Source organism: Panulirus ornatus, chromosome 59 (genome assembly GCF_036320965.1).
Source record: "Panulirus ornatus isolate Po-2019 chromosome 59, ASM3632096v1, whole genome shotgun sequence".
Classification (NCBI taxonomy): domain Eukaryota; kingdom Metazoa; phylum Arthropoda; class Malacostraca; order Decapoda; family Palinuridae; genus Panulirus; species Panulirus ornatus.
The window spans coordinates 7782934-7799889 of NC_092282.1; the positions used below are offsets into that span (position 1 = coordinate 7782934).

The 16956-nt window shown below is 40.7% G+C and overlaps 1 protein-coding gene across 3 annotated transcripts in view; it reads left to right on the plus strand.

The window, feature by feature from the left end:
* The window catches only part of LOC139767320 (uncharacterized), a 133953-nt gene extending 117345 nt beyond the window's left edge, over positions 1-16608 (plus strand). For all 3 annotated transcript variants that reach the window (XM_071696604.1, XM_071696602.1, XM_071696601.1), the window contains 2 exons: positions 8795-8881; positions 15332-16608. In XM_071696604.1, coding sequence (XP_071552705.1) covers positions 8795-8881; positions 15332-15544 — 300 coding nt within the window. In that variant the 3' untranslated portion in view covers positions 15545-16608. The remainder of the gene's footprint in view (positions 1-8794; positions 8882-15331) is intronic.
* Positions 16609-16956: the final 348 nt, after the last annotated feature.

Consider the following 16956-nt stretch of genomic DNA (forward strand, 5'->3'; position numbering starts at 1 on the left):
ATATATATATATATATATATATATATATATATATATTATCCCTGGGGATAGGGGATTAAGAATACTTCCCATGTATTCCCTGCGTGTCGTAGAAGGCGACTAAAAGGGGAGGGAGCGGGGGGGCTGGAAATCCTTCCCTCTCTCTTTTTTTTTTTTCCCCCCCAAAAAGAAGGAACAGAGGGGGCCAGGTGAGGATATTCCAAAAAAAGGCCCAGTCCTCTGTTCTTAACGCTACCTTGCTAGCGCGGGAAATGGCGATTAGTTTAAAAGAAAAAAGTATATATGTATATATATATATATATATATATATATATATATATAATATATATATATACATATATATATATATATATATATATAGCCAAAAAAAAAAAAAAAAAAAAAAAAAAAAAATATATATATATATATATATATATATATATATATATATATATATATATATATATTATATATATATATATATATATATATATATATATATATATATATATATATATATATATATATATATATTTTTGCATTGTCACTGTCTCCCGCGTTTGCGAGGTAGCACAAGGGAACAGACGAAAGAAATGGCCCAACCCACCCCCATACACATGTATATACATACGTCCACACACGCATATATACATACCTACACAGCTTTCCATGGTTTACCCCAGACGCTTCACATGCCCTGATTCAATCCACTGACAGCACGTCAACCCCGGTATACCACATCGATCCAGTTCACTCTATTCCTTGCCCTCCTTTCACCCTCCTGCATGTTCAGGCCCCGATCACACAAAATCTTTTTCACTCCATCTTTCCACCTCCAATTTGGTCTCCCACTTCTCGTTCCCTCCACCTCTGACACATATATCCTCTTGGTCAATCTTTCCTCACTCATTCTCTCCATGTGCCCAAACCATTTCAAAACACCCTCTTCTGCTCTCTCAACCACGCTCTTTTTATTTCCACACATCTCTCTTACCCTTACGTTACTTACTCGATCAAACCACCTCACACCACACACTGTCCTCAAACATCTCATTTCCAGCACATCCATCCTCCTGCGCACAACTCTCTCCATAGCCCACGCCTCGCAACCATACAACATTGTTGGAACCACTATTCCTTCAAACATACCCATTTTTGCTTTCCGAGATAATGTTCTCAACTTCCACACATTCTTCAGGGCTCCCAGGATTTTCGCCCCCTCCCCCACCCTATGATCCACTTCCGCTTCCATGGTTCCATCCACTGCCAGATCCACTCCCAGATATCTAAAACACTTTACTTCCTCCAGTTTTTCTCCATTCAAACTTACCTCCCAATTGACTTGACCCTCAACCCTACTGTACCTAATAACCTTGCTCTTATTCACATTTACTCTTAACTTTCTTCTTTCACACACTTTACCAGACTCAGTCACCAGCTTCTGCAGTTTCTCACATGAATCAGCCACCAGCGCTGTATCATCAGCGAACAACAACTGACTCACTTCCCAAGCTCTCTCATCCCCAACAGACTTCATATATATATATATATAGTGTGAACGAATGGGGCCTTTGGTAGCTTTTCCTAGTGCTACCTCGCACACATGAGGGGGGAGGGGGTTGTTATTCCATGTGTGGTGAGGTGGCGATGGGAACAAATAAAGGCAGACAGTATGAATTATGTACATGTGTATATATGTATATGTCTGTGTGTGTATATATATGTGTACATTGAGATGTATAGGTGTGTATATTTGCGTGTGTGGACGTGTATGTATATACATGTGTATGTGGGCAGGTTGGGCCATTCTTTCGTCTGTTTCCTTGCGCTACCTCGCTAACACGGGAGACAGCGACAAAGCAAAATAATAATAATAATTTTTTTTTTCTTTGTCGCTGTCTCCCGCGTTTGCGAGGTAGTGCAAGGAAACAGACGAAAGAAATGGCCCAACCCACCCCCATACACATGTATATACATACACGTCCACACACGCAAATATACATACCTACACAGCTTTCCATGGTTTACCCCAGACACTTCACATGCCCTGATTCAATCCACTGACAGCACGTCAACCCTGGTATACCACATCGATCCAATTCACTCTATTCCTTGCCCGCATTTCACCCTCCTGCATGTTCAGGCCTCTCTTCCTACACGTACACATGCCTTACATCCTCGATAAAAACTTTTCACTGCTTCCAACAACTTGCCACCCACACCATATATTCTTAATACCTTCCACAGAGCATCTCTATCAACTCTATCATATGCCTTCTCCAGATCCATAAATGCTATATACAAATCCATTTGCTTTTCTAAGTATTTCTCACATACATTCAAAGCAAACACCTGATCCACACATCCTCTACCACTTCTGAAACCACACTGCTCTTCCCCAATCTGATGCTCTGTACATGCCTTCACCCTCTCAATCAATACCCTCCCATATAATTTACCAGGAATACTCAACAAACTTATCCCTCTGTAATTTGAGCACTCACTCTTATCCCCATTGCCTTTGTACATAATAATATATATATATATATATATATATATATATATATATATATATATATATATATATATATATATATATATGTGTGTATATATATATATATATATATGTGTGTGTATATATATATATATATATATATTCTTTCTTTCTTTTAAACTATCCGCCATTTCCCGCATTAGCGAGGTAGCGTTAAGAACAGAGGACTGGGCCTTTGTGGAATATCCTCACCTGGCCCCCCTCTGTTCCTTCTTTTGGAAAATTAAAAAAAAGAAAAAAAAAAAAAACGAGAGGGGAGGATTTCCAGCCTCCCGCTCCCTCCCCTTTTAGTCGCCTTCTACGACACGCAGGGAATACGTGGGAAGTATTCTTTCTCCCCTATCCCCAGGGATAATATATATATATATATATACATATTTTGCCGCTGTCTCCCGCGTTTGCGAGGTAGCGCAAGGAAACAGACGAAAGAAATGGCTCAACCCACCCCCATACACATGTATGTACATACGTCCACACACGCAAATATACATACCTACACAGCTTTCCATGGTTTACCCCAGACGCTTCACATGCCCTGATTCAATCCACTGACAGCACGTCAACCCCGGTATACCACATCGATCCAATTCACTCTATTCCTTGCCCTCCTTTCACCCTCCTGCATGTTCAGGCCCCGATCACACAAAATCTTTTTCACTCCATCTTTCCACCTCCAATTTGGTCTCCCACTTCTCCTCGTTCCCTCCACCTCTGACACATATATCCTCTTGGTCATTCTTTCCTCACTCATTCTCTCCATGTGCCCAAACCATTTCAAAACACCCTCTTCTGCTCTCTCAACCACGCTCTTTTTATTTCCACACATCTCTCTTACCCTTACGTCACTTACTCGATCAAACCACCTCACACCACACATTGTCCTCAAACATCTCATTTCCAGCACATCCATCCTCCTGTGCACAACTCTATCCATAGCCCACGCCTCGCAACCATACAGAATTGTTGGAACCACTATTCCTTCAAACATACCCATTTTTGCTTTCCGAGATAATGTTCTCGACTTCCACACATTCTTCAAGGCTCCCAGGATTTTCGCCCCCTCCCCCACCCTATGATCCACTTCCGCTTCCATGGTTCCATCCACTGCCAGATCCACTCCCAGATATCTAAAACACTTTACTTCCTCCAGTTTTGCTCCATTCAAACTTATCTCCCAATTGACTTGACCCTCAACCCTACTGTACCCAATAACCTTGCTCTTATTCACATTTACTCTTAACTTTCTTCTTTCACACACTTTACCAAACTCAGTCACCAGCTTCTGCAGTTTCTCACGTGAATCAGCCACCAGCGCTGTATCATCAGCGAACAACAACTGACTCACTTCCCAAGCTCTCTCATCCCCAACAGACTTCATACTTGCCCCTCTTTCCAAAACTCTTGCATTTACCTCCCTAACAACCCCATCCATAAACAAATTAAACAACCATGGAGACATCACACACCCTGCCGCAAACCTACATTCACTGAGAACCAATCACTTTCCTCTCTTCCTACACGTACACATGCCTTACATCCTCGATAAAAACTTTTCACTGCTTCTAACAACTTGCCTCCCACACCATATATTCTTAATACCTTCCACAGAGCATCTCTATTAACTCTATCATTTTTTTTTTTTTTGCTTTGTCGCTGTCTCCCGCGTTTGCGAGGTAGCGCAAGGAAACAGACGAAAGAAATGGCCCAACCCACCCCCATACACATGTATATACATACGTCCACACACGCAAATATACATACCTACACAGCTTTCCATGGTTTACCCCAGACGCTTCACATGCCCTGATTCAATCCACTGACAGCACGTCAACCCCGGTATACCACATCGCTCCAATTCACTCTATTCCTTGCCCTCCTTTCACCCTCCTGCATGTTCAGGCCCCGATCACACAAAGTCTTTTTCACTCCATCTTTCCACCTCCAATTTGGTCTCCCTCTTCTCCTCATTCCCTCCACCTCCGACACATATATCCTCTTGGTCAATCTTTCCTCACTCATTCTCTCCATGTGCCCAAACCATTTCAAAACACCCTCTTCTGCTCTCTCAACCACGCTCTTTTTATTTCCACACATCTCTCTTACCCTTACGTTACTTACTCGATCAAACCACCTCACACCACACATTGTCCTCAAACATCTCATTTCCAGCACATCCATCCTCCTGCGCACAACTCTATCCATAGCCCACGTCTCGCAACCATACAACATTGTTGGAACCACTATTCCTTCAAACATAGCCATTTTTGCTTTCCGAGATAATGTTCTCGACTTCCACACATTCTTCAAGGCTCCCAGAATTTTCACCCCCTCCCCCACCCTATGATCCACTTCCGCTTCCATGGTTCCATCCGCTGCCAGATCCACTCCCAGATATCTAAAACACTTCACTTCCTCCAGTTTTTCTCCATTCAAACTCACCTCTCAATTGACTTGACCCTCAACCCTACTGTACCTAATAACCTTGCTCTTATTCACATTTACTCTTAACTTTCTTCTTTCACACACTTTACCAGACTCAGTCACCAGCTTCTGCAGTTTCTCACAAGAATCAGCCACCAGCGCTGTATCATCAGTGAACAACAACTGACTCACTTCCCAAGCTCTCTCATCCCCAACAGACTTCATACTTGCCCCTCTTTCCAAAACTCTTGCATTCACCTTCCTAACAACCCCATCCATAAACAAATTAAACAACCATGGAGACATCACACACCCCTGCCGCAAACCTACATTCACTGAGAACCAATCACTTTCCTCTCTTCCTACACGTACACATGCCTTACATCCTCGATAAAAACTTTTCACTGCTTCTAACAACTTGCCTCCCACACCATATATTCTTAATACCTTCCACAGAGCATCTCTATCAACTCTATCTTATGCCTTCTCCAGATCCATAAATGCTACATACAAATCCATTTGCTGATATATATATATATATATATATATATATATATAGGTAGCGCAAGGAAACAGACGAAAGAATGGCCCAACCCACCCACATACATATGTATATACATACATGTCCACACACGCAAATATACATACCTATACATCTCAACGTATACATATATATACACACACAGACATATACACGTACATAATTCATACTATCTGCCTTTATTCATTCCCATCGCCACCCCGCCACGCATGAAATAACTCCCTCCCCCCGCATGTGCGCGAGGTAGCACTAGGAAAAGACAACAAAGGCCACATTCGTTCACACTCAGTCTCTAGCTGTCATGTATAATGCACCAAAACCACAACTCCCTTTCAACATTGACCCCAGTATATACCACATCGTTCCAATCTTTCCTCACTCATTCTCTCCAAATGACCAAACCATTTCAAAACACCCTCTTCTCCTCTCTCAACCACACTTTTTATTACCACACATCTCTCTTACCCTTTCATTACTGACTCGATCAAACCACCTCACACCACATATTGTCCTCAAACATCTCATTTCCAGCACATCCACCCTCCTGCGCACAACTCTATCTATAGCCCACGCCTCGCAACCATACAACATTGTTGGAACAACTATTCCTTCAAACATACCCATTTTTGCCTTCCGAGATAATGTTCTCAATTTCCATACATTCTTCAACGCTCCCAGAACTTTCGCTCCCTCCCCACCCTATGATTCACTTCCGTTTCCATGGTTCCATCCACTGCCAAGTCCACTCCCAGATGTCTAAAACACTTCACTTCCTCCAGTTTTTCTCCATTCAAACTTACCTCCCAATTGACTTGTCCCTCAACCCTACTGTACCTAATAACCTTGCTCTTATTCACATTTACTCTCAGCTTTCTTCTTTCACACACTTTACCAAACTCAGTCACCAGCTTCTGCAGTTTCTCACCCGAATCAGCCACCAGCACTGTATCATCAGCGAACAACAACTGACTCACTTTCCAAGCTCTCTCATCTCCAACAGACTGCATACTTGCCCCTCTTTCCAAGACTTGCATTCACTTCCCTATCAACCATATCCATGAACAAATTAAACAATCATGGAGACATCACACTCCCCTGCCGCAAACCAACATTCACTGAGAACCAATCACTTTCCTCTCTTCCTACACGTACACATGCCTTACATCCTCGATAAAAACTTTTCACTGCTTCTGACAACTTACCTCCCTCACCATATATTCTTAATACCTTCCACAGAGCGTCTCTATCAACTCTATCATATGCCTTCTCCAGATATATAAATGCTACATACAAATCCATTTGCTTTTCTAAGTATTTCTCACATACATTTTTCAAAGCAAATGCCTGATCCACACATCCTCTGCCACTTTTGAAACCACACTGCTCTTCCCCAATCTGATGCTCTGTACATGCCTTCACCCTCTCAATCAATACCCTCCCATATAATTTACCAGGAATTTGAGCACTCACTTTTATACCCTTTGCTTTTGTACATTGGCACTATGCAAGCATTCCGCCAATCCTCAGGCACCTCACCATGAGTCATACATACATTAAGTAACCTTACCAACCAGTCAACAATACAGTCACCCCCTTTTTTAATATATTCCACTGCAATACCATCCAAACCTGCTGCCTTGCCGGCTTTCATCTTCCGCAAAGTTTTTACTACCTCTTCTCTGTTTACCAAATCATTCTCCCTAACCCTCTCACTTTGCACACTACCTCGATTAAAACACATTCAACAAACTTTCAAAATAGTCACTTTATCTCCTTCTCACATCACCACTACTTGTTATCACCTCCCCATTAGCCCCCTTCACTGATGTTCCCATTCGTTCCCCTCTCTTTTTTTTTTTCTTTTTTTCCCACAAAAGAAGGAACAGAGAAGGGGGCCAGGTGAGGATATTCCCTCAAAGGTTCAGTCCTCTGTTCTTAATGCTACCTCGCTAATGCAGGAAAATTCGAATAGTATGAAAGAAAGAAATATATATATATATATTCATTTATTGTACTTGATTGCCACTTCCAGCATTAGTGAGGTAGCACCAGGAAACTGATGAAGAGACCTATCTCTCATATACACACATATTTACTTACACACACACACATGTATATTTTTATTATACTTAGTCACTGTCTCCCGCGTTTGTAAGGTAGCGTACAGAAACAGACGAAAGAATGGCCCAAAGCAACCACATAAACACCCACACACGTGCACATATACATACCTATACATTTCAGCATATATATACACAGACATATACACATGTGCACGCTCATATATAATTTTTTCTTACATATCCTGCCATAGAATCACAAAAACATGCCTTTACTGGAGATAAATCATAAATTACATGAGATGACCAAACACTGAGGACACCCTGTAGGTGTAAGCTCTGAAATCTTGGTTCTCAGTCACAGTAACAAGACACAGCTAGTCATGTAATAGATTTGGTTTGTTCAGTTTTTGTGTTTTGGATGGTCTTAATTTTCAGTGTATATTTTCCTGTTTATAGATTCTAAAATATTTATTTTCATATCGTACTCCAATGACAGGCTTTATTCAGCTCTTCCATGTTCCATTCTTAATTTCATTTTAAATTATTTCATTCCACTTGCAGTAACAGTAGGAATATTGCAATATGTTTTCCTGTTAGTCTACATTTGTTAAGAAACACTGAACTGCATTTACAGTTTTGAATTAATTTTACTAAAGCATATGTACTTAGGTTTGATTTCTTAGATATTTCATAACAGTGACTTGTTATATACTATGGTTAAAAATATATATGAGTTTCCTTTTCAGTAATATGTAATTCTGGTATAGCTGTTTCCTAAGCACAGATAACTACACACATTCTATGTTAACATTAAGTAAGATGACAGTTCAAGATATGAAATCCTACACTTTTTTGCACTTGCAATATGTGTAATTGCAGTGTCAAATTCCCATCAGAAAATATGGAACACATTTTCAATAACATTATATTTACAGCATTCTCAGACTCTCAGAGCAAGCTGCAAAAGTGAAGACATTTTTCAAATGCACATCTTAATTACCAAGACCACACATAATGTATAACTAGTTACTATGTGTCTCAAGTACCAGACTAGGCATTATTGATATGGATTAGATGAAATAATTTCAGTGGGCTTTTAATATATAATCAGTGCTGTATAAACATTTAAATTGAGGTGTTGTCTTCAACATTTTTAATACAGGAACACCACTCCTCATAATCTAAAATAATTTAGAATATGTTTAATTTGTCTGTGACCAAGATAATTACTTCCAGGTATTTGATCCTGTTAAAATGAGGACGAAGGGGACAGAAGCTGAAAAGTTTGTTGCACGAGGAAAACATTTACAAGAACGACCAAAGGTATTGTATCAAAGGAAGGTCTTTAAACTTTTGAGGGAACTACAGTACTTTTACAGTGTCAAAGAAATTTCTTCATGGTAAAAATAATATATATATATATATATATATATATATATATATATATATATATATATATATATATATAGTGAATGTAGGTTTGCGGCAGGGGTGTGTGATGTCTCCATGGTTGCTTAATTTGTTTATGGATGGGGTTGTTAGGGAGGTGAATGCAAGAGTTTTGGAAAGAGGGGCAAAAATGAAGTCTGTTGTGGATGAGAGACAGTTGTTGTTCGCTGATGATACAGCGCTGGTGGCTGATTCATGTGAGAAACTGCAGAAGCTGGTGACTGAGTTTGGTAAAGTGTGTGAATGAAGAAAGTTAAGAGTAAATGTGAATAAGAGCAAGGTTATTAGGTACAGTAGGGTTGAGGGTCAAGTCAATCGGGAGGTAAGTTTGAATGGAGAAAAACTGGAGGAAGTAAAGTGTTTTAGATATCTGGGAGTGGATCTGGCAGCGGATGGAACCACGGAAGCGGAAGTGAATCATAGGGTGGGGGAGGGGGCGAAAATCCTGGGAGCATTGGAGGATGTGTGGAAGTCGAGAACATTATCTCGGAAAGCAAAAATGGGTATGTTTGAAGGAATAATGGTTCCAACAATGTTGTATGGTTGCGAGGCGTGGGCTATGGATAGAGTTGTGTGCAGGAGGGTGGATGTGCTGGAAATGAGATGTTTAAGGACAATGTGTGGTGTGAGGTGGTTTGATCGAGTAACGTAAGGGTAAGAGAGATGTGTGGAAATAAAAAGAGCGTGGTTGAGAGAGCAGAAGAGGGTGTTTTGAAATGGTTTGGTCACATGGAGAGAATGAGTGAGGAAAGATTGACCAAGAGGATATATGTGTCGGAGGTGGAGGGAACGAGAAGTGGGAGACCAAATTGGAGGTGGAAAGATGGAGTGAAAAAGATTTTGAGTGATTGGGGCCTGAACATGCAGGAGGGTGAAAGGTGGGCAAGGAATAGAGTGAATTGGATCGATGTGGTATACCGGGGTTGACGTGCTGTCAGTGGATTGAATCAGGGCATGTGAAGCGTATGGGGTAAACCATGGAAAGCTGTGTGGGGCCTGGATGTGGAAAGGGAGCTGTGGTTTCGGGCATTATTTGCATGACAGCTAGAGACTGAGTGTGAATGAATGAGGCCTTTGTTGTCTTTTCCTAGCGCTGCCCCGCACACATGAGGGGGGAGGGGGATGGTATTCCATGTGTGGTGAGGTGGCGATGGGAATGAATAAAGGCAGACAGTGTGAATTGTGTGCATGGGTATATATGTATGTGTCTGTGTGTGTATATATATGTGTACATTGAGATATATAGGTATGTATATTTGCATGTGTGGACGTGCGTGTATATACATGTGTATGGGGGTGGGTTGGGCCATTTCTTTCGTCTGTTTCCTTGCGCTACCTCGCAAATGCGGGAGACAGCGGCAAAGCAAAATAAATAAATAAAAATATATATATATATATATATATATATATATATATATATATATATATATATATATATCGAGGATGTAAGGCATGTGTACATGCAGGAAGAGAGGAAAGTGATTGGTTCTCAGTGAATGTAGGTTTGCGGCAGGGGTCTGTGATGTCTCCATGGTTGTTTAATTTGTTTATGGATGGGGTTGTTAGGGAGGTGAATGCAAGAGTTTTGGAAAGAGGGGCAAGTATGAAGTCTGTTGGGGATGAGAGAGCTTGGGAAGTGAGTCAGTTGTTGTTCGCTGATGATACAGCGCTGGTGGCCGATTCATGTGAGAAACTGCAGAAGCTGGTGACTGAGTTTGGTAAAGTGTGTGAAAGAAGAAAGCTAAGAGTAAATGTGAATAAGAGCAAGGTTATTAGGTACAGTAGGGTTGAGGGTCAAGTCAATTGGGAGGTAAGTTTGAATGGAGAAAAACTGGAGGAAGTAAAGTGTTTTAGATATCGCTGTCTCCCGCGTTTGCGAGGTAGCGCAATGAAACAGACGAAAAGAAATGGCCCAACCCACCCCCATACACATGTATATACATACGTCCACACACGCAAATATACATACCTACACAGCTTTCCATGGTTTACCCCAGACGCTTCACATGCCTTGATTCAATCCACTGACAGCACGTCAACCCCGGTATACCACATCGCTCCAATTCACTCTATTCCTTGCCCTCCTTTCACCCTCCTGCATGTTCAGGCCCCGATCACACAAAATCTTTTTCACTCCATCTTTCCACCTCCAATTTGGTCTCCCTCTTCTCCTCGTTCCCTCCACCTCCGACACATATATCCTCTTGGTCAATCTTTCCTCACTCATTCTCTCCATGTGACCAAACCATTTCAAAACACCCTCTCCTGCTCTCTCAACCACGCTTTTTTTATTTCCACACATCTCTCTTACCCTTACGTTACTTGCTCGATCAAACCACCTCACACCACACATTGTCCTCAAACATCTCATTTCCAGCACATCCATCCTCCTGCGCACAACTCTATCCATAGTCCACGCCTCGCAACCATACAGCATTGTTGGAACCACTATTCCTTCAAACATACCCATTTTTGCTTTCCGAGATAATGTTCTCGACTTCCACACATTCTTCAAGGCTCCCAGGATTTTCGCCCCCTCCCCCACTCTATGATCCACTTCCGCTTCCATGGTTCCATCCGCTGCCAGATCCACTCCCAGATATCTAAAACACTTCACTTCCTCCAGTTTTTCTGCATTCAAACTCACCTCCCAATTGACTTGACCCTCAACCCTACTGTACCTAATAACCTTGCTCTTATTCACATTTACAATTAACTTTCTTCTTTCACACACTTTACCAAACTCAGTCACCAGCTTCTGCAGTTTCTCACATGAATCAGCCACCAGCGCTGTATCATCAGTGAACAACAACTGACTCACTTCCCAAGCTCTCTCATCCCCAACAGACTTCATACTTGCCCCTCTTTCCAAAACTCTTGCATTCACCTCCCTAACAACCCCATCCATAAACAAATTAAACAACCATGGAGACATCACACACCCCTGCCGCAAACCTACATTCACTGAGAACCAATCACTTTCCTATATATATATATATATATATATATATATATATATATATATATATATATAATATCTTTCTTTTCTTTCATACTATTCGCCATGTCCCGCATTAGCGAGGTAGTGTTAAGAACAGAGGACCGGGCCTTTGAGGGAATATCCTCACCAGGCCCCCTTCTCTGTTCCATCTTTTGGAAAATTAAAAAAAAAAAATGAACGAGAGGGGAGGATTTCCAGGCACCCACTCCCTCCCCTTTTAGTCGCCTTGTACGACACGCAGGGAATACGTGGGAAGTATTCTTTCTCCCCTATCCCCAGGGATATATATATATATATATATATATATATATATATATATATATATATATATATATAAGGGGGTGACTGTGTTGTTGACTGGTTGGTAAGGTGCTTGAGGATTGGCAGAATGCTTGCATAGTGCCATTGGACAAAGGTGAGTGCTCAAATTACAGAGGTATAAGTTTGTTGAGTATTCCTGGTAAATTATATGGGAGGATATTGATTGAGAGGGTGAAGGCATGTACAGAGCATCAGATTGGGGAAGAGCAGTGTGGCTTCAGAAGTGGTAGAGGATGTGTGGATCAGGTGTTTGCTTTGAAGAATGTATGTGAGAAATAATTAGAAAAGCAAATGGATTTGTATGTAGCATTTATGGATCTGGAGAAGGCATATGATAGAGTTGATAGAGATGCTATGTGGAAGGTATTAAGAATATATGGTGTGGGAGGCAAGGTGTTGGAAGCAGTGAAAAGTTTTTATCGAGGATGTCAGGTATGTGTATGTGTAGGAAGAGAGGAAAGTGAAAGTGGTGGGTTCTCAGTGAATGTAGGTTTGTGGCAGGGGTGTGTGATGTCTCCATGGTTGTTTAATTTGTATATGGATGGGGTTGTTAGGGAGGTGAATGCAAAAGTTTTGGAAAGGGGGCAAGTATGCAGTCTGTTGTGGATGAGAGAGCTTGGGAAGTGAGTCAGTTGTTGTTCGCTGATGATACAGCGCTGGTGGATGATTCATGTAAGAAACTGCAAAAGCTGGTGACTGTGTTTGGTAAAGTGTGTGAAAGAAGAAAGTTGAGAGTAAGTGTGAATAAGAGCAAGGTTATTAGGTACAGTAGGGTTGAGGGTCAAAGTCAACTGGCAGGTAAGTTTGAATGGAGAAAAACTAGAGGAAGTGAAGTGTTTTACATATCTGGGAGTGGATTTGGCAGCAGATGGAACCATGGAAGCGGAAGTGAATCATAGGGTGGGGGAGGGGGCGAAAATTCTGGGAGCCTTGAAGAATGTGTGGAAGTCGAGAACATTATCTCGGAAAGCAAAAATGGGTATGTTTGAAGGAATAGTGGTTCCGACAATGTTGTATGGTTGCGAGGTGTGGGCTATGGATAGAGTTGTGCACAGGAGGGTGGATGTGCTGGAAATGAGGTGTTTGAGGACAATATGTGGTGTGAGGTGGTTTGATCGAGTAAGTAATAATAGGGTAAGAGAGATGTGTGGTAATAAAAAGAGTGTGGTTGAGAGAGCAGAAGAGGGTGTTTTGAAATGGTTTGGTCACTTGGAGAGAATGAGAGGAGAGATTGACAAAGAGGATATATGTCAGAGGTGGAGAGAACAAGGAGAAGTGGGAGATCAAATTGGAAGTGGAAGGATGAAGTGAAAAAGATTTTGAGTGATCAGGGCCTGAACATGCAGGAGGGTGAAAGGCGTGCAAGGAATAGAGTGAATTGGAATGATGTGGTATACCGGGGTCAACGTGCTGTCAATGGATTGAACCAGGGCATGTGAAGTGTCTGAGGTAAACCATGGAAAGTTCTGTGGGGCTTGGATGTGGAAAGGGAGCTGTGGTTTCGGTGCATTATTACATGACAGCTAGAGACTGGTTCAATCCATTGACAGCATGTCACTCCCGGTATACCATATTGCTCCAATTCACTCTATTCCTTGCACGCCCTTCACCCTCCTGCATGTTCAGGCCCCGATCACTCAAAATCTTTTTCACTTCATCCTTCCACCTCCAATTTGGTCTCCCACTTCTCTCCACCTCTGACACATATATCCTCTTTGTCAATCTTTCCTCACTCATTCTCTTCATGTGACCAAACCATTTCAAAACACCCTCCTGCTCTCTCAACCACACTCTTTTTATTACCACACATCTCTCTTACCCTTTCATTACTTACCCGATCAAACCATCTCACACCACATATTGTTCTCAAACATCTCATTTCCAGCACAACCACCCTCTTCCGCACAACTCCATCTATAGCCCACGCCTTGCAACTATACAACATTGTTGGAAACATTATTCCCTCAAACATACCCATTCTAGCTCTCCAAGATAATGTTCTCGACTTCTGTACAGTTTTCAATGCTCCCAAAACTTTCGCCCCCTCCCCCACCCTATGATTCACTTCTGCTTCCATGGTTTCATCTGCTGCCAAGTCCACTCCCAGATATCTAAAACACTTCACTTCCTCCAGTTTTACTCCATTCAACCTTACCTCCCAATTGACTTGTCCCTCAACCCCACTGTACCTAATAACCTTGCTCTTATTCACATTTACTCTTAACTTTCTTCTTTCACACACTTTACCAAACTCAGTCAGCAGCTTTTGCAGTTTCTCACCCGAGTCAGCCACCAGCGCTGTATCATCAGCGAACAACAACTGACTCACTTTCCAAGCTCTCTCATCCACAACAGACTGCATACTTGCCCCTCTTTCCAAAACTCTTGCATTCACCTCCTCAACAACCCCATCCACAAACAACTTAAACACCCATGGAGACATCACGCACCCCTGCCGCAAACCAACATTCACTGAGAACCAATCACTTTCCTCTCTTCTTACATGTACACATGCTTTACATCCTCGATAAAAACTTCTCACTGCTTCTAACAACATGCCTCCCACACCATATATTCTTAATACCTTCCACAGAGTATCTCTATCATATGCCTTCTCCAGATCCATAAATGCTACATACAAATCCATTTGCTTTTCTAAGTATTTCTCACATACATTCTTCAAAGCAAGCACCTGATCCACCCATCCTCTACCACACTGTTCTTCCCCAATCTGATACTCTGTACATGCCTTCACCCTCTCAATCAATACCCTTCCATATAATTTCCCAGGAATACTCAACAAACTGATATGGCGATAAGTATAATAAAAAATATATATATATATATATATATGTGTGTGGGCCATTCTTCCTTACGCTATCTCGTGAACGCGGGTGGCACTGATAAGTGTAATAAAAAAATGATACAATATATATATATATTTAGGAGAAAATTACAAATGATTTTAAGTACTTATATATATACATACCTTTTGTTTACAGCCCAAGAAAAAAAATTGGAAGAAGCAGCACGAAGAGTTCATAGCAGCAATACGTGCAGCAAAAACAGGCAATGCACCACCCCCAACAGACAATTCTGATTATATTGAATGTCCTCACTGTGGACGGAAGTTTTCTGAGGCTGCAGCAGATAGACACATTCCTAAATGTGCAAACATTCAGAGTAATAAACCTGCTGCTGGTCGTAGGAGATAAATGCTTTGGAAGGCAAGAGAGAATATAGATAAGGAAGATGAGAGGCATTGGGGACGCTGCAGTGTCAAATGTACATCATGCAAGATGAAGCAAGACATTTGTCATGTATAGTGCTTTTAAACATGATTATTGCAAAACTGAAGGCAGAGGATCAAGAAATCTGTTTTCTTAAAACTGCCATGATAATTTAACAGCAGTATATCAGGAAAAAAAAGTATATAATGCCTTTTGTTATTATGCAGAATGTTTTAATCTGAAATAACAAATACCTTATAAATATATGGATTGAATCCCTCAATGTTTACACCAATTTATGTGGAAAGCTGGATTAAAGTTTCTTCGTTACACAGAAAATAATGGGTAAGGTGAGGGTACTGAAATAAAACTGGTGCATTTGTATTGTAGTATCAGCTAATTAACTAATTTTGCTTTGTGAGTAACCCTCTGAAATTAACAATATTGCTGTCATTATAAAAAAAACTAAATATTTAACCATGTGTAAATAATAGCTACTTTAGTTGGAAAGAAATATAACAGCAGCTCAAATGTTTTTCTAGTTTGATGTAATGATCAAATACTACACTTGGTTATGAAAATGAGCAAGTTTTTTTTACTTTTGTGATGAAATATTCTCCATTATAATATTTTAGGACTATGCTATCTGTGATAAATCTAAACACAATAGACAAAGTACATTGTCTGAGGCAAGTGCAAACTCTTACTTCAGACATGCATGAAATTCTTGAACTAGTTTCATTATGTGCGAGTACAACAAAAAAAAATTGAGCCAAAATCCAAGGTACATAAACAGCACTCTCCTGATTCTAGACACCCATCATTTCTGGTTCTCTGACTTGATTAAAAACTGTGCTGGGATTATAAATTATGATTCCTGGAGTGCAAATTATATCCAAGAATGGATATATGTATGCACTAGTAAAAATCAAGTAGTGCAATTTATTCTTGTATAAACTTTGAAAGCTTGCTACAGAAATTCCATTGACCTTCTGAATGATAGCTTTGTATGTAAATGGCATTTTACAATAAAATACTAAGCAAGTAAACCCTATTTCCTTCCAAATATATTTTCTACCACCCTTTGTCATTAAACCTACTGATTCAAGTTTATATTGGCAGTAAACTATGCTCCGCATTGCAATGAATCAATATCTCTGCTTAAAAAGGTGGAGTTACTGAAAAATTAGATATAGGAACTTGTCTACAGGTGGTGTTGAAATAATAGAAGCAAGAAATTTAAAAATGTCATTCTATAAAAGAGTAAGCACTTTTTGCTTCTATTATTTCAACACCACCTGTAGACAAGTTCCTATATCTAATTTTTCAGTAACTCCACCTTTTTAAGCAGAGATATTGATTTATGCTTATTCTTGGTAGCACTGGCGCCATCTTCA